The sequence below is a fragment of the Oncorhynchus clarkii genome, chromosome 15 (assembly GCF_045791955.1).
Source record: "Oncorhynchus clarkii lewisi isolate Uvic-CL-2024 chromosome 15, UVic_Ocla_1.0, whole genome shotgun sequence".
NCBI lineage: Eukaryota > Metazoa > Chordata > Actinopteri > Salmoniformes > Salmonidae > Oncorhynchus > Oncorhynchus clarkii.
The window spans coordinates 34,643,259-34,669,342 of NC_092161.1; the positions used below are offsets into that span (position 1 = coordinate 34,643,259).

General features: G+C 42.0%; 1 protein-coding gene across 1 annotated transcript in view; it reads right to left on the reverse strand.

Annotated features, from left to right (window-relative positions):
• Positions 1 to 25,642, reverse strand: part of LOC139367230 (cadherin-6-like) — a 43,247-nt gene extending 17,605 nt beyond the window's left edge. Inside the window, exons 1-3 of the mRNA XM_071105452.1 lie at positions 25,397 to 25,642; positions 2,299 to 2,593; positions 506 to 625 (exon numbers count right to left, since the gene is read on the reverse strand). Coding sequence (XP_070961553.1) covers positions 506 to 625; positions 2,299 to 2,593; positions 25,397 to 25,642 — 661 coding nt within the window. The remainder of the gene's footprint in view (positions 1 to 505; positions 626 to 2,298; positions 2,594 to 25,396) is intronic.
• Between the last annotated feature and the right edge of the window lie 442 nt (positions 25,643 to 26,084).

A 26,084-nucleotide genomic window follows, 5' to 3' on the forward strand; every position in this document is an offset into this window, starting at 1 on the left:
CAGGGTCTGGGGCCTCCCGGGTGGCGCAGTAGTTAAGGGTGCTGTACTGCAGCGCCAGCTGTGCCACCAGAGACTCTGGGTTCGCGCCCAGGCTCTGTCGTAACCGGCCGCAACCGGGAGGTCCGTGGGGCGACGCACAATTGGCCTAGCGTCGTCCGGGTTAGGGAGGGGTTGGCCGGTAGGGATATCCTTGTCTCATCGCGCACCAGCGACTCCTGTGGCGGGCTAACCAAGGTTGCCAGGTACACAGTGTTTCCTCCGACACATTGGTGCAGCTGGCTTCCGGGTCGGATGCGCGCTGTGTTAAGAAGCAGTGCGGCTTGGTTGGGATGTGTATCGGAGGACGCATGACTTTCAACCTTTGTCTCTCCCGAGCCCATACGGTAGTTGTAGCGATGAGACAAGATAGTAGCTACTAAACAATTGGATACCACGAAATTGGAGAGAAAACAGGGTAAAATAGAAAAAATAAAAAAATAAAAAGACAGGGTCTGTTAACACTGACCTGTGTTGGGCTCTACAGAGAAGTATGGCTGTCCTTGCAGGATGCTGTAGACCACCCTGGCACTGTTACCATATGTAGGGTCATCAGCGTCTGTAGCGGTCACCTGCGTCACCACCGTGCCTGGGGAAGGAAAGAAGGAGGAGGAGAAAAAAAGAGGGCAACTTGGTGAGCAAAGTTATACATATGGAATGGAGTCGGAGGGCGTTGGGGAACACTCAATAACACAAGATTCAAGACAACTTCCTGAATAAGGCCAATAAAGTGAACTGGGCTGAACTGAAGTCTTTGGTGGCGTCACAACCCCCCTGCATACTATTCTATGCCCTCTATACATACGCAGCAGTACCAGCAGCCAGAATAGCAGCTCTGCTGTTTGCAAACCCCTAAAAACATATTAGTGTATCTCGAGTGTCTAACAACCATATATCTTATCCAAGGCAACGGCTGTGATCCATTTTCCTTATCAAAGAGGCGGAGAATGATATTTCAACAGAACAAAGGGGAGAAGTGTTTGTCAAATAGTACCTCCCAGCGATGCCTAGTGGGGCCCAGTGTTGACTCGTTAAATGCATAAGAATAATTAATTGAGTGGAACTATTTAATGGCAATGAACATAAATATAGAATTGTGCAATTGACATTGGAATCGTGACCAACGGAAACTTCTAATTCAGTGCCAATGTGAGGTCTGCACGGGTGAAACTAGTGGGGCGCTTTACATTGCTGCACAAACATCGGAAAGTTACTTTTCTCTTTAACCTCTTAATTGAATAAATAAAGTGCAAGCTAATTTCTTTGATGATACCACTTTGCTTTCTGAAGAGGGAATGCTCAGTATTTCACAGGACAAAGTGTCCAGTCGATTGCACTATAAAGGCCGGTCCAGAACAGGCCCTCTTTCAAGGCACACCTCACTTGTGGCTATTGGCAACTGCTTTTCTTACTTAGAGTTTGTAAACAGGCTGACAGTTTGTCACTTGTCGGTGTTATGTGACTATTTAGTGTTACGTGTATACTTCACATACCCAAGACTACCTAATATCTGAACTGCATGATTAATTGTCTACATTATTGACATACGCCAGGCAAAAACAGAGTTTTTAATGTGTTGTAATTGATAACTGGACAGAGTATTCATAAGATTAGCTCAAGTATATAATATAATCAGCATCATTGGGCCGCTTCACTTAGTTTGTTTGGCTGTAATAAAACAGTTAATGGCCTGTAATCATTCGCATTTAACGACTCAATTTATTCACCCCAAATGGCAACCTATTCCCTATGAGCCCTGCTCAAATGTAGTGCACTACATAGGGAATAGGGTGCTATTTGGGATGTGGACAATCTTTCCTCTCATTATTATGATTGATAAAGCCCTCATTGATCCAACAGGATAGGAATTTGTTTGTAACAACTTTAGCTTGTCTCACACATAAGCCTTCTAATCCTGCAATCCATTGCAGATACAAGTATGGCATATATTATTACCACTGACTGCATGCGATCCCCCTCTTCTATAATAATGTCTGGGCTATCAGCTTAACTGTGGAACTGTTTAACAATGGTCAGTCAGGCTATGAGTTACAGTTACACACAGGGCAAAACTGGATGACATGGTTATGACTTGACAACCAGAAACATTTCAACCACTTCTGCCCTGGTAGGTGTCTGTGGTAAGGAGTGAGTGAGATGGGATGTAGGGCTGTTCTCTGTAGCCTACTTCTGGCATACGCACCATGAGGTTATCTGGTATGTGTGTGAATTAAGGGTCAGGGTGTAGGTGTTCATACGCACCCAGTGGGGACATCTCAGGTACCTCTGTGAAGTAAGGGTCCTTGGTAAACTTGGGCTCATTGTCGTTAATGTCATGAATCTTGATGATAAACTCTGACTCTCCCTCTAGAGAGGTGTTAGTGATTCTGTTGACGGCCTTGGCCCGGAGCGTGTAGTAGGCCTTCTCCTCCCGGTCCAATCTCTTAGTGGCATGGATATCCCCAGAGTTCTCATCGATGATGAACAGACTACCGGCTCCATCACCGGTCAGGACGTATCGTATGCTACCGTCACCCCTGTCCCCGTCTGAGTGGAGCTGTAAGAGTAATGAGAAACAAAGGGGACGGAGTCAGTTCACAATGGCACTCAATCTCAATACAAAGGATTTGCAATGAATATGTACATTTCAATTATTGGACTCCTCTTGGGACAAACAAAGAAACTTCCATAGTCTGTGCCACTCTGTGCTCGTGACTGATTGCAAATGATCTGAAGACAAATAATCTAACTGTGACAGAACGATATCCTGACCATTTACATATTTTTTCTAAAATGACCCTTTAGATGTTTGATTTAAGACATTTGTGTTGTCCCCAATTTCCTATGCCATTTGCAGAAATAATTATAGTTTCATAGAAATGTAATCAGGTTGAGTGTGACCAGTTCTTACTAACTCCGAGGAGATCAGATTTCTCTAACATGCTGTAGAAATATGACATGATATTTTCACTTCTTCTTTTCTTCAATCATCTCCTCTCCTATCAATCTCCTCTCTACTCCTCTATTTGCTCGCTCTCCTGATGTGGCCTGTTTCTGTCTGCATGAACAACAGCTTAGCTTGCTCTGACATTTTAATTCAGCCACAAAATCTCCTCAACATATTCATGTCTGGGAACTCATCAAAATCTTGTCTGCGTCCTGAATTGCACTGTATTCCCTATACAGTACACTTCCAGGGCCCATAGATATCTGGTCAAAAGTAGTGCACTATATGGTATAGCCAATAGTGTACTTCTTGGGACACAACACTTGTCCTTCCTCTCTTTCCTCCTGCTGTTCCCCCTCCTTTATTATTTATATTTTAGTGCATTCAGAAAGTATTCAGACCCCCTGACTTTTTCCACATTTTGTTACATTACAGCCTTATTCTAAAATGGATTCCATTTTTCTACTGAATCTACTGAAATATCACATTTACATAAGCATTCAGAGCCTTTACTCAGTACTTTGTTGAAGAACCTTTGGCAGCGATTACAGCCTCGAGTGTTCTTCGGTATGACGCTACAAGCTTGGCACACATGTATTTGGGGAGTTTATTCCATTCTTCTTTGCAGATCCTCTCAAGCTCTGTCAGGTTAGATGGGGTTGTTACTGTACAGCTATTTTCTGGTCTCGCCAGAGATGTTCGATCGGGTTTAAGTCTGGCTGGGCCACTCAAGGACATTCAGAGACTTGTCCCGAAGTCACTCCTGTGATGTCTTGGCTGTGTGCTTAGGGTCGATGTCCTGTTGGAAGGTGAACCTTTGCCCCAGTCTGAGGTCCTGAGTGCTCTGGAGCAGGTTATCATCAAGCATCTCTCTGTACTTTGCTCCGTTCATCTTTCCCTTGATCCTGACTAGTCTCCCAGTCCCTGATGCTGAAAAACATTCCTACAGCATGATGCTGCCAACACCATTCTTCACTGTAGGAAAGTTGCCAGGTTTCCTCCAGACATGATGCTTGGCATTCAGGCCAAATAATTAAATATTGGTTTCATTACACCAGAGAATCTGTTTTCTCAAGGTCTGAGCGTCCCGTTAATGCGAGTGTATTTGTATTTCATAGTGTTCAGTTTATGTTTTAAAATAAACATTATGGACACTTACCACACTGTGTTTTGGTCCTCCGATCCTTCTCGCTTCTCCTCCTCAGAAGAGGAGGACGAGATCCCTTACAGCTATAAGAATAGCTGTATTGGGTGCAGATGACTGATATGCTCATTTTTGTGTCCGTCTCTACACGTATACAGACGAGGAGGCATACAAAGGATTGCCAATTGGTATTGGTTTGTTATGCAGATCACATGTACCTCTTCAATGAAAATCCCATAGGCCTCTACATTATGGACAAGGTATGTGTATGAACACCATTATAAAAAACGTTTTTTTCCCCATTCACATTTACAAAAAAAACAAGGTATGAATACTGTTGTGTGCATGTTTGTTAAACATCTGTATAATTACTATTTATTGGATTCACAGACCCTCCCTACACCTCTGATGAATATAACAGGAAACCTGTTCGATCCCCATGCTCTGCAAAATCATTGCTATGGATATGGAGAACATCAACATTAACATACCAGAGGATATACCAGTTGGACTTGGGGCTCTGCTGGGAGTTTACCTCATATTTAGACTTTTTTTTCCCCTGCTTTGACACTGAAAATCATAAACACTGACATTTACAATATTGTGTTATTGTTATCCTTATTATTATTAATAATACAAAAAATAATAGGGGAGGGGGGGTAGTTAAAAAATTAACCCCAAAACGTTCTTCAAAGGTTCTTTGAGGATCCTTTAAAAGGGGTTATTTGAAAAACCCTTTTAATGGGTTCTTTGAAGAACTTATAGGGGTTCTTCTACAGTTTCAATTTGAAGAACCCCTAAAGGATACTCCAGGAACCTCTTATTTTTAGAGTGTAGTCTCTATTATGCCCCTCAATTATCTCAGCCAATCATGGACCCTTCCTTTCTTCCTACATAGCTCATTTATTCATATTTACGGACCCCAGACCAGCTTGTAATTAAGGCATATGAAAGTTCTTATGTTAAAGAACACAATATTTTTTTTCAAAAAGCCCTACTTTGAAGTAGGAAATAGCATCAAAAGCCTACGATCCTGAATCCGGTCACACAATGTGGTGTGTGACTTGCTAGCTTCTGGTGCTGGACAGATGGAGTATGTTAGATTGTGCAGTCAGTAAATTCAATCAGGTGGATGAGCACTGCAACAGTATGAATGTGTCCCAAATTGCACCCTATTCCTTATGCAGTGCACTACTTTTGACCAGAGCCCTATGGGTCTGTGGGCCCTGGTCGAAAGTATTGCACTACATAAGAAATAGGGCACCATTTGGGACGAAGACAGTATGCACCCTACTCCCTCTCTCTCTAAAATATGAATGGCTTTTTATTTCAGGTGCTGGAAGGCTTTATATAACTAATTCATTGTGTTCTGTGTGAAAACAAAGCTGTGGAAGCAAAATGGCTGCCTTTTAAGTTTAGCATCTTTAATATTTCTGTGTTTGTTGTAAACACTGAAAGATATGATCGTTGTGTTTTCCAACTATCTAACCAAGTTGGGAGAAGCTAGCTACTGACTGTCTATATTTGTGGTTATGTTGTGCTGACCATGTACCTCCACCTCTGGTGTGGCAGGTAGCTGAGTGGTTAAGTGTGTTGGGCCACTAACCAGAAGGTTGGTGGTTCAGATCCCTGAGCTGGCAAGGTGAAAAGTCTGTATTTTTGTCCTTGAGCAAGGCAGTTAACCCCCAACAACAACTTTGTGTACGTTGATTAAGGCAGCCCCCACACCTCTCTGATTCAGAGGAGTTGGCGTAAAAGGTAGAAGGCACATTTCAGTTGAATGCATTCAGTTGTTCAATCTTCTTGTTCCTCTCCCAATGAGATACATTTAAGTAATTTAGCAGACACACATCCAGAGCAACTTAAAGGAGCAATTAGGGTTAAGTGCCTTGCTTAAGGTCACATCAACAGATTTTTCACATAGTCCGCTTGGGGATTCAAACCAGCAACCTTTTGATTACTGGCACAACGCTCTTAACCGCTAGGCTACCTGCCACCGATAGACAGACAGTGTGACATATTCCGTCTAATCTTGTTTGTATGGACAAAGTGAGTGCTCGGGGTCTGCTCTTTTGGTTTTGAGGGGTTCAGCATCATTCCTTCATTCCCCTGAAGGATATTACGCAGCCAGCTCAGTGTATCGAACCCCTGCTCTCCTCTCCTGCTTACTGCACTAAGGTTTGTGATCCCTCCGTCTCCCTCCTCTTCTAGTCACCCACCCTACCCCTTTCTATGGTAGAAGTGAATTTACAGCCGCCCACCCGGGTCCCTGCTACTCAAATTAGGAGAAAAACCTCTCCTGAAAATCAATCTGTCAGCCAGACGTGGATCCACAATGGCTCCTGATAAATTTATCTTGAAAATTCAATAAAAGACTCACCAGGGGGAAGAAAGCATTGATCATGGCCACCAGGATTCCTCCACACATTGATGCAGAGCCCTTTCTCCTCCGTCCACCATGATATCAAATCATAATGAAATAAAGCAAAGAAGGAATGTGTCCTAAATGGCACCCTATTCCCTATTTAGTGAACTTCTTTAGTGTGTAATTTGGGAAGCAAACAAGGAAGATGCTCCAGTACTAGTGCTACGGGAGAGCTTTGGTATTTTGTGGAGCGAGTTTCTGTTCTGTAGGTCACCCATACTCTATTAGATTAAGAATTATTCCATTTTATTACACACAATAAAGAGGTCATGAGACAGTAGTTTTGAAAGGCAACATTAACCAACTCCGCAAGATCCATAAATCCTAACATTTTAAGTGTAATAATAATAATAATAATCAATACATTCCTAAAAATAATGATATCACATACTTTTTTACCTTAATTCTGCATATTAGGAGCATGAATATTGTAGATGTTTTTATTTTAAATGAATGTATATCATTAGCAAAGAAAATGGCATGGTGGTCCAGACATATTTAGCTGCCATTTGAGTATCACAGAGCTATAGGGTATACAATATGTATGGTTTTAGACGAGGCCCTTAGGTCAACCAGCCAGTTACCCTTTTAGCCCTACAGTCTACCGCCAAATAGTCTGAGTGTGTCCCAAATGGCACACTATCCCATATGCAGTGGACTAGGGCAAATATGGACTTATACAATTAATAATAGGATTATTTAAATAACATAACAAAGTGGTAACTATTTCATCATTGGGATACACATAGGCACTTGAGCAACTCAACTTGTGTAAGCCTCATTTAAGACATGCTCCAGAATACTGACAACTACTAAGTATTTTTATAAACATTCCAATTTGTGCTGGATGTGTCAATGTGTAGTTCATACATGTGTAACCGATGTGAAATGGCTAGCTAGTTAGCGGTGGTGCGCGCTAATAGTGTTTCAATCGGCGACGTCACTCGCTCTGAGACTTGAAGTAGTGGTTCCCCTTGCTCTGCAAGGGCCGCGGCTTTTGTGGTGCGATGGGTAACGATGCTTCGTGGGTGTCAGTAGTTGATGTGTGCAGAGGGTCCCTGGTTCGAGCTCGGCGAGGGGACGGACTAAAATTATACTGTTACACATGCATAATCTATGAGTAGAATTACTGTAGTAAGCGACGAAATCCCTCGTTTGAAAGCGACATCATGCACCCACAGCAGAGCATGAGAGAACAATGACGTGGTGCACATATCTGCACGTACAGTGGTTCCTACTTTAGAAGATGCAAACTTGCACCGCGGGACTTAGAGGTACCCAGTGTCATGGCTTCATTGCTCCAGATTACCACAAGGGGGAGATAGAGCACTCATTATGCATTTTGGTCCCAAGGTTTTTTATGACCAATCATATCGAGTGGTTCCAATGAAGAATTTTGGCGCGAGCCACCCTTGCCTTGTGCCGTGCTTCAACAAAGATGGCTGACAAAACATTATGGTGGAACCAGATGTAAGTTGTTATAACGTCATAACGAGTCAAGCAAAACATTTACAATTGAGAGGAATATGTTAGTTAATGTAAAGACAAACATTTGTGCATATTCTTTTGTCATAAAGTTAATTTACGAAAATCGCTATTTAGCAAGTTGACTAGCTAACATTAGCCAGCTAGCTAGTGTTAGGACAATGAATTTGTAATTCGTGTGGTTTAATGTTTTAGGGACTCCTGAGAAAAGCAGCAAACTAGGCTGTCGTCTTGTGAAACAGTGGATGTAAAGAATCTAGCTAGCTAAAGCATTTACTGCAAATTGAATGTACAATTGTGTAAGCTTGCCTTGCGATGCAGCTCCAGTAACATAGCTAGCTAACTATTTACTTGTTGATTGTGTAGTGGAGGATAAAAATAACTGTACGCATATGGATGTGTAGCTAGCTACGGTATGTAGCCGATCTGTGCATGGACCCTAAAACGTTTGGTATGAATATTAGTTTAGAACCTATCTATGAACCTCAGCTATCATAGTTGTATCAACTTCAAGTCTAAATGGCATTAATGAAGCCTATGGATAGAGTAGAATATACAGTGGGACAAAAAAAGTATTTAGTCAGCCTAGCATCCTACATAAAACAATAATTGAAAGAAAAAAAGTCTGCACGTTGGAACTAAAACAATGTAACTGAAACGAAAGCGCACATTTGTAATTCCCAAACTCTAAAAGTAATTGGAAAGGTAGATGCAAATTATGTGTGACATTGTGGTTACAGTAAAGAATGTTGCCCATCATGCAAATGATTCCTATTAGCAGTACAACATGCTTTTATAAGCCTAGCTACTGCTGTGAAAATCCCTCAACTTACAATGTATTTGATGCTTAAGTACTCTAAAGTGTTACATTTCTAACTCAAAACATTATTTCTTCATAACCATCTTAATGCTTTCGTTAATCTTCTTGATCGTCTTCCTTTTTTTCTGTAGCAATTTTGAGCAAATTGCTCAAGGGCCACGGTTGATTCTCATGTGAAGATGACGTTATTGAATGTCTCGCCAGCTTTGATCCATGCCTGGGCCTGCAGGACGCAAAGTTATTTGTTTGTCAGACTAATCATTGGGTCGAAACTACAGAACAGTACAAAAGAAGCTAACACACATGGTTAATGTTCTGAGAATTAAAAAAATATACATATAATATATATATACAGTGGGGCAAAAAAGTATTTAGTCAGCCACCAATTGTGCAAGTTCTCCCACTTAAAAAGATGAGAGAGGCCTGTAATTTTCATCATAGGTACACTTCAACTATGACAGACAAAATTAGAAGAAAAAAATTAAGAAAATCACATTGTAGGATTTTTTATTTATTTATTTGCAAATTATGGTGGAAAATAAGTATTTGGTCAATAACAAAAGTTTATCTCAATACTTTGTTATATACCCTTTGTTGGCAATGACAGAGGTCAAACGTTTTCTGTAAGTCTTCACAAGGTTTTCACACACCGTTGCTGGTATTTTGGCCCATTCCTCCATGTAGATCTCCTCTAGAGCAGTGATGTTTTGGGGCTGTTGCTGGGCAACACGGACTTTCAACTCCCTCCAAAGATTTTCTATGGGGTTGAGATCTGGAGACTGGCTAGGCCACTCAAGGACCTTGAAATGCTTCTTACGAAGCCACTCCTTCATTGCCCGGGTGTTTGGGATCATTGTGTGTTTGGGATCATTGTCATGCTGAAAGACCCAGCCACGTTTCATCTTCAATGCACTTGCTGATGGAAGGAGGTTTTCACTCAAAATCTCACGAAACATGGCCCCATTCATTCTTTCCTTTACACGGATCAGTCGTCCTGGTCCCTTTGCAGAAAAACAGCCCCAAAGCATGATGTTTCCACCCCCATGCTTCACAGTAGGTATTGTGTTCTTTGGAGGCAACTCAGCGTTCTTTGTTCTCCAAACACGTTGAGTTGAGTTTTTACCAAAAAGTTATATTTTGGTTTCATCTGACCATATGACATTCCCAATCTTCTTCTGGATCATCCAAATGCTCTCTAGCAAACTTCAGACAGGGCCTGGACATGTACTGGCTTAAGCAGGGGGACACGTCTGGCACTGCAGGATTTGAGTCCCTGGCGGCGTAGTGTGTTACTGATGGTAGGCTTTGCTACTTTGGTCCCAGCTCTCTGCATGTCATTCACTAGGTCCCCCCGTGTGGCTCTGGGATTTTTGCTCACCGTTCTTGTGATCATTTTGACCCCACGGGGTGAGATCTTGCGTGGAGCCCCAGATCGAGGGAGATTATCAGTGGTCTTGTATGTCTTCCATTTCCTAATAATTGCTCCCACAGTTGATTTCTTCAAACCAAGCTGCTTACCTATTGCAGATTCAGTCTTCCCAGCCTGGTGCAGGTCTACAATTTTGTTTCTGGTGTCCTTTGACAGCTCTTTGGTCTTGGCCATAGTGGAGTTTGGAGTGTGACTGTTTGAGGTTGTGGACAGGTGTCTTTTATACTGATAACAAGTTCAAACAGGTGCCATTAATACAGGTAACGAGTGGAGGACAGAGGAGCTTCTTAAAGAAGAAGTTACAGGTCTGTGAGAGCCAGAAATCTTGCTTGTTTGTAGGTGACCAAATACTTATTTTCCACCATAATTTGCAAATAAATTCATTAAAAATCCTACAATGTGATTTTCAGGATTTTATTCCCTAATTTTGTCTGTCATAGTTGAAGTGTACCTATGATGACAATTACAGGCCTCTCTCATCTTTTTAAGTCGGAGCACTTGCACAATTGGTGGCTGACTAAATACTTTTTTGCCCCATTGTAATAACTTTATTGCGCCAAGGATGCAAGTCCTATATACACATGTTCTGTAGTTATTACCATGCATGAGATTCCAACATTGTAGCCTGTACATTGAATATATTCACTGATCATGTACTCTTCCCTGGCAAATAAAGGTGCGGTTCTCTGAGACATTATTTTTCAGTCATGTCAAACTCCATTATTTGAATGATGCTGTGTCTGCATGTATGTATTACAACTATACACGTCAACAATGTTTACCACTCCTGCTCCTGGGACATCAATGATTACACATTGTAACTATGCAATAGACTAGAAACATGATTGATTTGTAATTCATATATACAAAAAAAAAATATGCATATCTAACTCCCTTCATCTGCATTAATCTGAGGACAAAGGATATTATTTCAATGAGGTACTTAATTTCAACCAGTGAAGAATGTGAAACGCTTTATTGAAAGAAATTCATTATCCAGGTGTTACAAATACATACATGCATTATAATTATGATAATTGTAATATTATAAATACAAGTTGAATCTGTACTTCAATGCACATATGTGTGCATTATAAAACGAGGAAGAAAAACGAGGTGGAGAGAGGTGTAGAAGACAGAATAGGAAAGAGGTAAGAACAGCGGTAGACAGCATTCATGAATTACAGTGCTACCCTAATATTCTCTCAGTTCATCACAATTGCGGTGTCTCCTAACCAGCCTTGAGCCCCCAAGTTGGCCCGAAGGTTATCTTAAGAGCGGGTGAGGTGGCGATGATAGGACTGGCTTCCTCTCACATCAACACATACCTGCAGACGAGTGACAAATAGATAGAGAGAGAGCATGATTAAGCCTTGTTTTTTCCCCCATCTTAAATCAGGAGGTGAAATGCAAAACTGCCCTTGGATCATTAACTCCAGGACTACTACATTGATGTCTGTATTTCAATGTAAAACATCTCTATCATAATACTTCCTGTTGACCTGACCAAGTGACATCTCACTTATGATCATGCTGTGCCCTCTGTGTCAGCCAGTTCAGATGCAGGAGGGGTTCACCAAAACAGCTGATATAACCTAGAGGATTTAGGGAGAAGGGGGAGAGGGGATGAAGTGAATAAAAGAGACTGTTATTGTGTGTGTGTGGTTTCACCTGGTGTCCACACTAATTGGCTACAGAGTACTTTATGCTGAAAAACAGACACATGAGGACAAACAATAGAAGATAATGTCAATAGAAGATACAGTATGTGATGCAGACAAATCGGAGTGTGCCGGAAACATTTACATATAGTGGGCTATGTGTCTCACCACTTGGTTATAGCAAGGCGAATCACCAGGGAAAATTATAGTTCAGTGAAAATGGCTGTGTTTATGTGGTGTAAATCTGAAAATTAGCAGCTGACATCTTAAGGGTTTTTTAATTAATGCATGTGAGACAGGTTCCATGTACCACAAGACAGGCAGAGACGGAGAAAAAGAACACAGAACAGTTTAATTACCTCTAGTTATGGACACTTTTGCCAGCAATAAAGCTTCCACGGCCTGTTCCTCGGACAGTGAACATCTGGCAATATCTACATTTTCGACCTCTTGGTCAGCTCGCTCTCTGAAAGTAAAGAAAACAGCTTATTTTTTATAGATATGAAAACAATAACTGAGATATGACCGTTCAATCTAAAGCAGCAGATTTTTAGGATATTACAGCCCAGTGCTGCTTACCTGAGATGCCATCTTCGTAGGTGTCCGCTTTGACTTCCTTTGTGTTGGAAAAAAGTTGCTTTATTTATGATTGAAAAAAAAAAAAAGTTTTGCTCTCGACAAAAAGACAAATGTACCTCCATAGCATATAACAATTTCTGTGAATAACCACACCTTCATACAAACGCGCTACTGTATGCAGAATTCTTGACGCACTACCGAAGATGCTGCCATATCCTGCCAGCACTTCCACAAGCGAGCCACTCAGGAGCAGAATGATGATGCGTGGAAGAGGGAAAGGAATGAGATGGGAACAGAAATTTGTTGCAAGTTGGGGAGGGGTGCTAATAGTTGAACAATTAAGTGTGAACCCCCCCCCCCCCCCCCCCCCCTCCTATCACAGACCAGATTTGCCCTAACAACTAAGGGGTAGCTTACTACTCAATGTAATAAAGTAATGACTTTTCAAATAAGTTACCTTACACGTTATGTTGGCTGACAATTAGTTAGCTACACTGTCCTTACGAACCACATAGCATATAATAGCAGTATGTACCGGTATGTTAGCTAACCTAACGTTAGTAAGTTATACATCAAACTTACCAGTATATTAACTATAGGCTATCTAACTACCCAACATTTATTGACTTGATTATTCTCATCATTCTTAGCTTAGCTAAATGGTATAGTCGTTGTACTTTCTCAATGGACATTTGGGTGCTTTCGTAAATTCGCCCTGGCTGTCTATGGCCTGGACAATAGAACTCGTCAAAATTCACCCAAGGCTGAAAGACTGGAACACTAGCGCGAGCCCATTAATGGAATCGAACGTTCGCAGAGCCTGTTTTGACTGGAGTGATGCTTAGAATTCCATAAAAAATGTATCTCTTTAATTTCACCACTACAATCTGTTTGTTGGACAAAAACAACTTGTGTAGAAAGTAAACATCTGCATCTCGATGGTGTCAACTGTGCTTATGTCTGCGTAATGAAAAGGTAGGGGGGGAAAAAAGAGAAAAAAAAGCTTGCTGCCCAGACTTACATAATTACAAAGAGGAGATTCTTCTGATTAAAATGGTGCCCGTGTAACAGTTTTGCCTCCGTCCCTCTCCTCGCCCCTTACTAGGCTTGAACCAGGAACCCTCTGCAGACATAGATAACAGTCCCCCTCGAAGCATTGTTTCCCATCGCTCCATAAAAGCAGCAGCCCTTGCAGAGCAAGACGGACAACTACTTCAAGGTCTCAGAGAGAGTGACATCAGCGATTGAAACGCTATTAGCGCGCACCCCGCTAACTAGCTATCGGTTACACCTGATTTGAAAATAATCTAAATATACACATTGCGAGATATTTGGCAAAATAGACAGACATGCCTATATGTCCCCCATAGGAAACAATGGGAAGACCGCAGAGTTCCAATATTATTTTTGTTGTTTACATTTTAACAAAAAAAAACAACGTGAGCAGGCATTGTGACGTTGAACAATGAGCTGGGAATAGAATGTTCGGAAGGTGAGTTGGTGCCACAGTGCTCAATAGAACTAATAGGAGCTGGCAGGGTGAAAAATGCACTAAAATGGCCGGTGTCAGCAAACGTCGGATAAAAAGCATAATTGTTCAATTGTTTCCAGCAGCACATTTACAGTCACCAACACTCTGGTTAACATGAAAACTGACTTACCAGCTCTGCTAGGGCAAGTAAAATGGTCAGAGTGGTCTCTTTTGTGTCTGGAAGTAGCTAACCAACGTTAGCTTGGGTGCTTGACTGCCGTTGTAAGCCCAGAGCGCTTAAATCAACCCTACTCCTCGGCCCGAACGTCCAGTCTGCTCTACGAGAACGAAACGGTCTGAATTTACAAACGGACAATTTCTCTGAATGGAAACACCATAATATTAATCAAATGAATTAAGCCAAATTTCTTAAAATCAATCCCATATATTATGTTATTACAAAAAAACGTTTTAAATTCTCTGGTTATGCCAATACGGAATACGATAAAATGCTTCTCAAAGATGCCCTCTGGTGGTCAAACTAGCAATAACTTGCAGTAACAGAATCAATGGCTGAGAATGAAATGACATGCCACAGAATGCTGAAACAGCAATTTTTGTGTACCACTTTTGGTTGGTGAGCGCTACAGAACTATACAAACTAACGGAGAATCTCTTTAAGTACAAAAGTGTCAGTGATCTACCTTAACATTTGTTAACTATACAAGAGAACATTTTTGCTCTTCAAGATGGCGTAGCAGTAGGATGTGTGTGTTTGTCTTTCCCGTGTAAATAGCCGGTCTTTTTCATATACATCTTAATCTCACTAACTCTCACTAAATATACTTTCCTGCAACCCTCCTCACCCAATGTGGTACAGATTTGCTATTTCTATTCCTTATATCTGGAACTTCCATCAGGCTCTAGCCAGCTAACTAGCTACTAATCTTTGTTAGCCATGGGTAGCGGTCTTCTAATTTTTCTCGGTCACCAGCCAGCCTGGACCATTTACTGTCGACACGGAGCCCCGCCGATCCATCACGACTGGACTACCGACGTGATCGCCCAATGTGGTCTTAACAGGCTATTCTGATACGATGTCGCAGAAGAACCATCTACTTAGCCCCGGCCCGCTAGCTTTTCGGAACGCAGTGTCCCCTGCTCGCCTAGTGTAGTAGTGACTACCGAATGGAATCCTGACTCACCTATTGCTGCTCTTTTGACCCTATGATCACTCGGCTACAGAGCTGATGCTCCCTGGACTGTTTCAATAACACGGTACCTCATTTTGTGTACCTGTCGGCGCAAGCCTGGAAATAAGGTTCTGTATATACCTAATTGATGCTCTCTGCCCATTCATCGCCTTGTCTACTGCAGTCTTTGCTAGTTCTTATTGTTTTATTTCACTGTAGAGCCCTCAGTACCGCTCAAAATGCCTTAGATAGCTCTTTTGACCCAACCCACACACATGCGGAGACCTCACCAGGCTTAACTAGTGCTTCCAGAGAACAAAACCTCTCATCGTCACTCAACACCTAGGTTTACCTCCACTAAACTCACAACCTACCATAGTCAGTAAATTATGCCCCGAATCTATTTTACCATGCCCAGAAATCTGCTCCTCTTATTCTTTGTCCCCGACCAGTTCTTATAGCCTTTAACCGTACCCGTTTCCTACTCCTCTATTCCTCTGGTGATCAGTAAAGCACTGCCTTATCTCAGGTCACTGGTCGTCATAGTAGGACCCACCCGTAGCATGTGCTCCAGCAGGTATATTTCACTGGTCATCCCCAAAGCCAACTCCTCCTTTGGCCGCCTTTCGTTCCAGTTCTCTGTTGACAATGACTGGAACGAATTGCAAAAATCAATGAAGTTGGAGGCTTATTTCTCCCTCACTAACTTTAAGCATCAGCTGTCAGAGCAGCTTACCGATCATTGCACCTGTACACAGCCCATCTGTAAATAACCCACCCAACTACCTCACCCCCATATAGTTTTTTTCACCCAGTGTTTAATTGCTAAATTGCAATTATTTTGCCACTATGACCTATTTATTGCCTTACCTCTCTAATCGTACTACATTTGCACACACTGTATATAGGTTTTCTATTGTGTTATTGACTGTACGTTTGTTTATCCCAAGTGTAACTCTGTGTTGTTTGTGTCGCACTGCTTTGCTTTATCTTAGCCAGGTCGCAGTTGTAAATGAGAACTTGTTCTCAACTGGCCTACCTAGTTAAAATAAAGGTGAAATATTTTTTCTTATAATAAAAAAAACAGAATGACATTTACTCTCATTGGTGTCCAAAAATAACTATCTGAAAGCAACGCCAACTGGCTGGGTCAAAAATAACCCAACGTGTGTTCTGTCCTCTATTTACCCAGTTCTGGGGTGTTTTTAACCCAGCATGTTTTTAGAGTGTACTGTTGATATTTAAACCAGGTAGCTTGCTACATTCACCCGACAAGTCAACGCATCTCATGTTTGGATACTGGTCACTTAATCTCCGTACATGGCAGACTGGGAGACCTTACGAGCTCTGTAAAAGGCAGATAAACAGGTGCAACCAAACAATGGACTGGGTCGGGATGGGGGTGGTGAACAAAAATGACAAATTGTAAAAAAAAATATATATATATATGTATATATATATATATATATATATACACAGTACAAGTCAAAAGATTGGACACACCTACTGTCATGTCCATTATACCAAGGAGACCAAGGTGCAGCGTGGTATGCATACATTCTTCTTTATTAAAGAATGAAACACTGAACAATATAACAAAACGAACTGTGACGCTAATATGAATAGTGCAGACAGGCAACTAAACATAGACCAAGAACCCACAAACACAAAAGGGAAAACGGCCACCTAAATATAATCCCCAATCAGAGACGACGATAAACAGCTGCCTCTGATTGGGAACCATATCAGGCCGCCATAGACATATAAATACCTAGACCAACAAAACCTCTAGACATAAAAAAAAACATAGGCAATACAAAACTAGCATACCCACCCTCGTCACACCCTGACCCAACCAAAATATAAAGAAAACAGAGATATAAAGGTCAGAGCGTGACACCTACCTACTCATTCAAGGGTTTTTCAAGATTGTTTGTACTATTTTCTACATTGTAGAATATTAGTAAAGTCATCAAAACTATGTCATTGTCTTGTTGAAAAACAAAAGATAGTCCCACAAAGCGCAAACCAGATGGGATGGCGTATCACTGCAGAATGCTGTGTTAGCCATGCTAAATCACCGACAGTGTCACTACCAAAGCAGCCACCCCCACACCATCACACCTCCTCCCCCATCATCCTTTCACCTACTCTGCGTCTCACAAAGAGTCATCAGACCAAAGGACAAATTTCCACCCGTCTAATGTCCACTGCTAGTGTGGATGCCTTAAAGTAATGATGTAATGTTGTTTATCTTTGCTTATTTAAGATGGACTTGATCTAATACCAAATAGGGCAATCTTCTGTACACCACCCCTACCTTGTCACAACACAATTGATTGGCTCAAACGCATTAAAAAGGAAATAAATTCCACAAATTAACTTTTAACAAGGCACACCTGTTAATTGAAATGCATTCTAGGTGACTAATTCTTGAAGCTGGTTGAGAGAATGCCAAGAGTGTGCAAAGCTGTCATCAAGGCAAAGGGTGGCTACATTGAAGATTCTCAAATAGAAAATATATTTTGATTCGTTGAATACTTTATGGTTACAACATGATTCCATATGTGTTATTTCTGAGTTTTGATGTCTTCACTATTATTCTACAATGTAGAAAACAGTAAAAAATAAAGAAAAATCCTTGAATGAGTAGGTTTGTCCAAACGTTTGACTGGTACTGTATATACCTATATATATTTATATTCCGGACTCTTATATTGTTCGTTCTGATACATCTTAATTTCTTTATTTTACCTTTTTGGAGTATGTGCATATTGTTGTGTATTATTAAAAACACAATAATTTCGCTGCTCCTGCAATAACATCAGCAAATCTGTGAATGCGACCAATAAACTTAGATTTGATTTGTGCTCCGCCAGAGACCAAGGCGTTGCCATGGCGCAAGTACAAAAAGTGTTTCTGTCTGTGCCATATTACAAACTCCATCGCCCAGTGGGGGATGGGGGACCATGAAAAAGATGCTGAGAGCAGAGCTAGGCCCCACTTTCCCCACCACCACCACCATGGGAGCCTCCAAGACTGGGCTGCTCCCCACAGATTCCCACATACTGTAGCATATATGTGACTCTCAAATGGCACCCTAGTACCTTTGAGGTGCACTACTTTTGACCAGGGTCCATAGGGCACTGATCAAAAGTAGTGCTTTGCATTATGTAGGGAATAATGTGCCATTTGGAACACGTTTCAGGAAGGCGCTGACTGACACACAGCTAGATTGACTTGGGAATGCCGAGTCGGAACCAGCCTAGCCTGATGCATTATGTCTCTGTTCACTTGCTTTATTCCTTAAATGTTCCCCGATTTCCAGCCCATTACTGTGGGGTAAACAGGGCCAGGCAGTGAAGGGAGTGTAGCAAACGGGAGCGCGAGGAGAAAATAGATAGAATATAACTGCTTGCTTGGGAGGCGCGGAGAGACCATACCCACCAGGCCTAGCAAACCATTGGGGCCTATCAGGGTCTGTAAATACTTTATGAGATATGATGATACTCCTCAATCACAGGCCATTAACCATTTTCACTAGGAATGTGCCCTTTGGTAAAGCAGGAAAATAATCAAATAAGCAAACAAACTCTTCCCCAGTGACAGCCCAGGCTCTCTTTAGGCCGATATGTTGCTCGACTGCTAATGAGACTCCGTGTACGGTGATTCTCTTCTCTTCCTCCAGGAAAAACAACCAACCGGCCCATACACACACCAAGACAACAGCCAATGGTTGCATCCCAAATGGCGCCCTATTCCCTATTTAATGCAGTACTTTTCACAAAGACCATTAGGGCTATGGTAAAAAGTAGTGCACTCAGGGGTCTAAAGTGTGACCAATTTGGTCGCATCTGAAACAAAATATTTTGCTGTGCGACCTGGAGTTTTATTTTGGGAGCACCAGTGTGACTAAAAGAAAATCCAATAAAAGATTCAATGCGGAACAATATTTCACCTCAACACCCTTCTCTACACTGCTCAAACAAAACAGACTGCCTCCCGATGCTACTTGCTTACAGTTTCCGGGCCACACACACTAAATCCTGCCCCTTCACTAAAGCAGGTAGCACACAGTTCCTCCACGCTGTTTATTCTCTCAGAATGCTGTCAATTCATGCACTAAACATATTCCTCCAAGGCACGAACGATGCTGCTTTCCACGTTGCGTCTAAATATGAATCCACATATATCTCTATTATACTATTAGTTTGTGTATGTTGCTCTCTGCAAAATGTGAGTTAGTTAGTCAAAGGAAGCTGACATGTGCCTAAAATAATGCTAATGCTAATCGCTAACTAGCTAGCTAAATGTAATTTAGCTAAATTCACTAGCTACAGAGAAGCAAACGATAACTCTAATACAGGTTGCTACCAGAGGTGTTGTAGATCATCAAGTTGTTTGTGCAACAGCATGTTCTGCATCAGATAGTCTATTCTAAAATATTTGTCTAAATGCAACATCTATTAAAATGTGATTAGGGTCCCCTGGGAAACACTGACCAACACGTTGGTTCCTACCCTATCATAACATCACTCAACTAGAGATGGAGTGGCCTTGATGTACTACGCATGCTGACATTCAATTGGCACAAACCTCCTCACAGACTAATATGTCATCAGAGTGCAACGCATGCTCAATGAGGAACGAGAGAGAGCTCAGGTTTGTTGTTTTGAAAGTTTCTGAGAAAGTGTTTGTTTACCAGTCTACCTGTTTAATTTGGATCCCTGTTAGCCTCAGTTGCTGGGACCTCTACTATCTGTCCCGGCATACTGCCAACCGCTAAAGTCTGAAGAGCTGCTGCTTGGCGATGCTACCCAGAATTCCTTGACAGTTTGAACACAGCTGGTAATGCGGTTAGCCCTCGTGGCTGGGACTGCAGATAGTCCTGAGCTTGTGGCTGTTTGTTGCTGTTTCCTTTATTCATGCAAGCTGTGGTGGCTGGAATTGTGTGGAGTACCAGCATTAGCCTACATTGCTACCATCATGCTGCCCAAAGTTAAAGAAGGTTGGAGTAATGGAGAGTACAGTGTTTTGCTATCACAGGTGCATGATCTTTAAAATTAACAAAAATATGTCTACAAGCAATTGAAAAAGCAAAAGGAAAAAAACGTTTGCCGTTCTCCCAGGGATAGGTGGATGTCCTGAAATAGACTGCAGTGAGATGACAACAAATGAAGCTTGTTGACATCAGTACTGTCTGTGAATCATTATTACAGATCACTGGGAAAACAGATTATTGAGAAGGACAATGCTGTGGATAGCATAACAGAGTCTCCACATGAGACCTGTAAAGTGTCTGAGGAGAACGTGAGAATTATTGTCACCAAAAGCTACAGATGGATCATAGGAAGGTTGAGGTGGAGCGCACCCACAGTTCTGGAAAACCTGGTACTGTATATATACAGTATATACAGTTTGGACACACTTACTCATTCAAGGATTTTTCTTTATTTTTACTATTTTCTACAATGTAGAATAATTGTGAAGACATGAGAACTATGACATAGCACATATGGAATCATGTAGTAACCAAAAAAGTGTTAAACAAATCAAAATATATTTTACATTAGAGATCCTTCAGTGTAGCCACCCTTTGCCTTGATGACAGCTTTGCACACTCTTGCCATTCTCTCAACCAGCTTCATGAGGTAGTCACTTGGAATGCATTTCAATTAATAGGTGTGCCTTGTTAATTTAATTTGAGGAATTTCTTTAATTCTTAATGTGTTTGAGCCAATCAGTTGTGTTGTGACAAGGTAGGGGTGGTACACAGAAGATAGCCCTATCTGGCAAAAGACCAAGTCCATATTACGGCAAAACTGCTCAAAGAAGCAAAGAGAAATGACAGTCCATCATTACTTTAAGGTATGAAGGTCAGTCAATGTGGAACATTGAAAGTTTCTTCAAGTGCAGTCGCAAAAACCATCAAGCACTATGATGAAACTGGCTCTCATGAGGACCGCCACAGGAAAGGAAGAACCAGAGTTACCTCTGCTGCAGAGGATAAGTTCATTCGAGTTAACAGAACCTCACAAATTGCAGCCCAAATAAATGCTTCACAGAGTTCAACTAACAAACACATCTCAACATCAACTGTTCAGAGGTGACTGCATGAAGCAGGCCTTCATGGTCGAATTGCTGCAAAGAAATCACTACTAAATGACACTAATAAGAAAAAGAGACTTACTTGGGCAAAGAAATGCGAGCAATGGACATTCAATCGGTGGAAATCTGTCTTTTGGTCTGATGATTTGAGATTTTCGGTTCCAACCGTCGTGTCTTTGTGAGATGCAGAGTAGGTGAACGGATGATCTCTGCATGTATGGTTCCCACCGTGAACCATGGAGGAGGAGGTGTGAAGGTGTGGGGGTGTTTGCTGGTGACAATGTCAGTGATTTCTTTAGAATTCAAGGCACGCTTAACCAGCATGGCTACCACTGTATTCTGCAACAATACACCATCCCATCTGGCTTGAACTTAGTGGGACTGTCATTTGTTTTTCAACAGGACAATGACCCAAAACATACTTCCAGGCTGTGTAAGGGCTATTTGAACAAGAAGGAGAGTGATGGAGTGCTGCATCAGATGACCTGGCCTCCACAATCACCCGACCTCAACCCAATTGAGATTTTTTGGGATGAGTTGGACCGCAGAGTGAAGGAAAAGCAGCCAACAAGTACTCAGTATATGTGGGATCTACTTCAAGACTTTTGGAAAGCATTCCAAAGCATTCCAAAGCAAAGCTGTCATCAAGGCTAAGGATGGCTACTTTGCAGAATCTCAAATCTCAAACATATTTTGATTTGTTTAACACTTTTTGGTTACTACATGATTCCATATGTGTTATTTCATAGTTTTGATCCTTCTTTTTCAAGACCTCTGCAATTCGCCCTGGCATTCTGTCAATTAACTTGGGCCACATCCTGACTGATGGCAGGATGACGAATCAAATTAAATCAAATTGTATTGGTCACATACACATGGTCAGCAGGTGCTATTGCGAGTGTAGGGAACAACAACTAGTTTACAAAGTTGTAGTGGCAGGACAACAGACCATATCATCGACTCCAAGTTTACTTTGAAATTATGTTATTATATCAATATTTGCACATAAAGGCATATCCACTGCCATTTCTCGTATAATACATTTGACAGACACAAAAAGATCTCATGTCGAACAAACAAATTGTAGCATTTATCAAATTCTACCAACACGTTTTGTTTCCATCACGGCTGACGTGATAAATGTTGTATACGGAATGACTTCATTCACTTAAAACTGTGGATGGAAATTTGGTTACTTTGACAAAGCCGTTAGTTCCTTATAAGTGGCACAAATTAATCATTGTACCTTATGGTGGGTATTGAGGTTACACAAAATGCATTTGTACCCTGGAAAAGAGAAATGTGACTTCACCGTAGAGTGCGATGATTTTACACTATATATACATGTGGATTCATCTATTTCAGCCACACCCGTTGCTGACAGGTATATAAAATCGAGCACACAGCTATGCAATCTCCATAGTCAAACATTGGCAGTAGAATGTCCTTACTGAAGAGCACAGTGACTTTCAACGTGGCACCGTCATAGGATGCCACCTTTCTAACAAGTCAGTTCATCAAATTTCAGACCTGCTAGAGCTATTCCGGTCAACTGTAAGTGCAGTTCTTGTGAAGTGGAAACGTCTAGGAGAAACAACGGCTCAATCCGCAAAGTTGTATGCCACACAAGCTCACAGAATTGGACCGCTGAGTGCTGAAGCACGTAAAAATCATCTGTCCTTGGTTGCAACACTCACTACCGAGTTCCAAACTGCCTCTGGAAGCAATGTCAGCAAAATAACTCTTTGTCGGGAGCTTCATGAAATGGGTTTCCATGGCCGAGAAGGCGCACATAAGCCTAAGATCACCATGTGCAATGCCAAGCGTCGGCTAGCGCAGTGGAAAAGCGTTCTCTGGAGTGATAAATCACGGTTCACCATCTGGCAGTCTGACGGACAAATCTGGGTTTTGGAGAATGCTACCTGCCCGAATGCATAGTGCCAACTGTAAAGTTTCTTGGAGGAAGAATAATGATCTGGGGCTGTTTTTCATGATTCGGGCTAGGTGCCTAAGTTCCATTGAAAGGAAATCTTAATGCTACAGCATACAATGACATTCTAGACGATTCTGTGCTTCCAATTTTGTGTAAACAGTTTGGGGAAGTCCCTTTCCTGTTTCAGCATGACAATGCGCCGTGCGCTAAGCAAGGTCCATTCAGAACTGGTTTGTCAAGATCGTTGTGGAAGAACTTGACTGGGCTGCACAGAGCCCTGATCTCAACCCCATCAAACACCTTTGGGATGAATTGTAACGCCGACTGCGAGCCAGGCCTACTCGTCTAACATCAGTGCCCGACCTCACGATGCTGTTGTGGCTGAATGGAAGCAAGTCCCCGCAGCAATGTTCCAACATCTAGTGGAAAGCCTTCCCAGAGGAGTGGAGGCTACTATAGCAGCAAAGGGGGGAACAACTCCATATTAATGCCCATGATTTTGGAATGAGATGTTTGAAGAGCAGGTATCCACATACTTTTGAAAAATATTGGGTACAAAAATGTACCATTATACTAAATTGTCTGCACATATACCCAAAAAAGGTACCAAACAGCACCATGTGAGATCATTATGTGTACCTCTGAAGGTACATTATGTGTATTTAATATTTGTTGTACCCCAGGGTACATTTTGTACCCTAACTGTACCCTTATTTCTAAGAGTATAGAGGAGAATGTCCAGGCATCTGTGTGTACTTGCGAAATAACACACATCGCTCAGAGAGGCTTGGTTAAGTGAAACACTCCTCAATGGCTTGATACCTTAATGGTGTCTATCTTCAGTAGAAAGGTGTGTGTGTGTGTGTGTGTGTGTGTGTGTGTGTGTGTGTGTGTGTGTGTGTGTGTGTGTGTGTGTGTGTGTGTGTGTGTGCACTTGCCTGTGTACTAACCATGTTCTGATAATCCATATACACTCACAGTCTATTGCCATTTACACGCTAAAGGACGAGCCAGAAACATCAATCAATGCTCAAAGGAGATAAAGTGGTTTGATTATACTCCAGTGGTTGACTTTTGATCTCAACCGTCTTGTATTTTCTTTACTTTTTTTATTCTTCTCTCTGTCTTTTTTTGTTCTCATATTTGTTCTTCTCCTCCTCCTCCGCTTCGTTCCTTCAAAAGCTCTGTAATCGTTTTAGAAGCAAAGCTGAAAGTCAAGCCTCGCTTGGGGACGATGTTATGTTGTGGAATCTTATTTGGGTTTGGATGGCTCTATTCTCTGGATGGACGGAGAGACCGACTGCACCACAGGAATGCAAAGCAACCAGACCCTATTCATCCAGTGTTTCATCCCAAATGGCACCCTATTCTTGTAAAGTGCACTACTTTCGACCAGTAATGTAATATATAGAGAATAGGCTGCCATTTGGGACACATCCCAGTCCTCACAAGAAACTCTTTACTGCTCGTCACTTGTCCTGACCTTGGCTGGGATGCTTGACATTCACAATCTCTCAATTACAGTATGTTGTACGACGTTGCAAACAAACAGAGTGATATCGACTTCCTCAACTCTCTCATCTAGCTATGTAAAGCATTTCTTATTGGATATACTTTGCTGTAGGCCTACTCTCCGTTATGTTATCTAGGTCGACATTGTGTTTTGATTTTGCTGGACAAATAATGGCCGTAAGAAGCCTGTGTGTTTGGCAGTAGGGAACTAGTCCACTACCTCCTTAGGATGTTTTGATATGAGTGGAGTGGACATCGGCCGAGCTACCACATAGCTGACAGTTAGCACTGAACACATCAGACAACACAGCATCCGAGTCAGCCTAGGAGGCAGTGCTCAGGGGTGAAGTTTCCTCTAGGTACAGATCTAGGGAGAAGTACACGGAGGAGTTTGCTTTACCAGTGAAAGTATTGTATCTCAATCAAAGTACATTTTAGGCCATCTGAGAATGATAATATGTGGTGTGTATCCTATTTCAAAATAAGTGTTATGGCTGGAATGCTGGCTATGACTGAAATGTCTTATTCAATATCAGAATAATAATATAAGTCCCCACCTTTCATCCTGTCGAACTCAGACAATGAGAAGAGAACAATAATGACAAAAAAATCAAAAATAGAAAACAACGGAGACATTTAACATCACGCCGTACCTTGCCAACATACTGGTGATCCATCCCTGTGTACTCCTCCAGTAGGAAGAACTGGTTCCACATCCATCCTCGTTTGGAGCGTCTCAGAGGCACTCCATTAGCGTCCTGTCCCATCAGCGTCAACCCCACCCCTGCGCCACCCCGCCTCCCCCCTGTAGTCCTCCTCAGGGCTCGCAGTCCGTCCCCATGGGAACACAGGTATGCCCAGAGGACCAGCAGGAGAAGTACAGTTCTTCCTCTCAACATGACCAGGCCAATAGCTCTAAATACAGCTTCACTCAGCTAGATGTTCTACTCCCTCTGGGTGTTAGTGTGAAGTGGTCAGTGGACTTTAGTCAGAAGTTTCGTCATTGGGTCACTCCTCCAGGTCTGGGTGTAGGTCCGCAGCACGGGCTGTCAGTCTGTCATTGGGGCCCAGGTCCAGCCAGTATCTGGAACATAGAGCACACAGTCAGGATGTTAGTACTGGGAATACTTGGAACAGTTAACTACTACGATATTTGGTGCAACAATCCCTATCTGTAGGAGCTAAGCCATAACTTTCTTATCCTCCTGTCCTGTCTCCCTTCTTCTCAGCAACATATGCTTTCCTCTTTTCTCCCCCCCCTCTTCATTTCTCTCTCCCTCACACTCTGTCTGTCTGTCTGTCTGTCTGTCTGTCTGTCTGTCTGTCTGTCTGTCTCTCTCT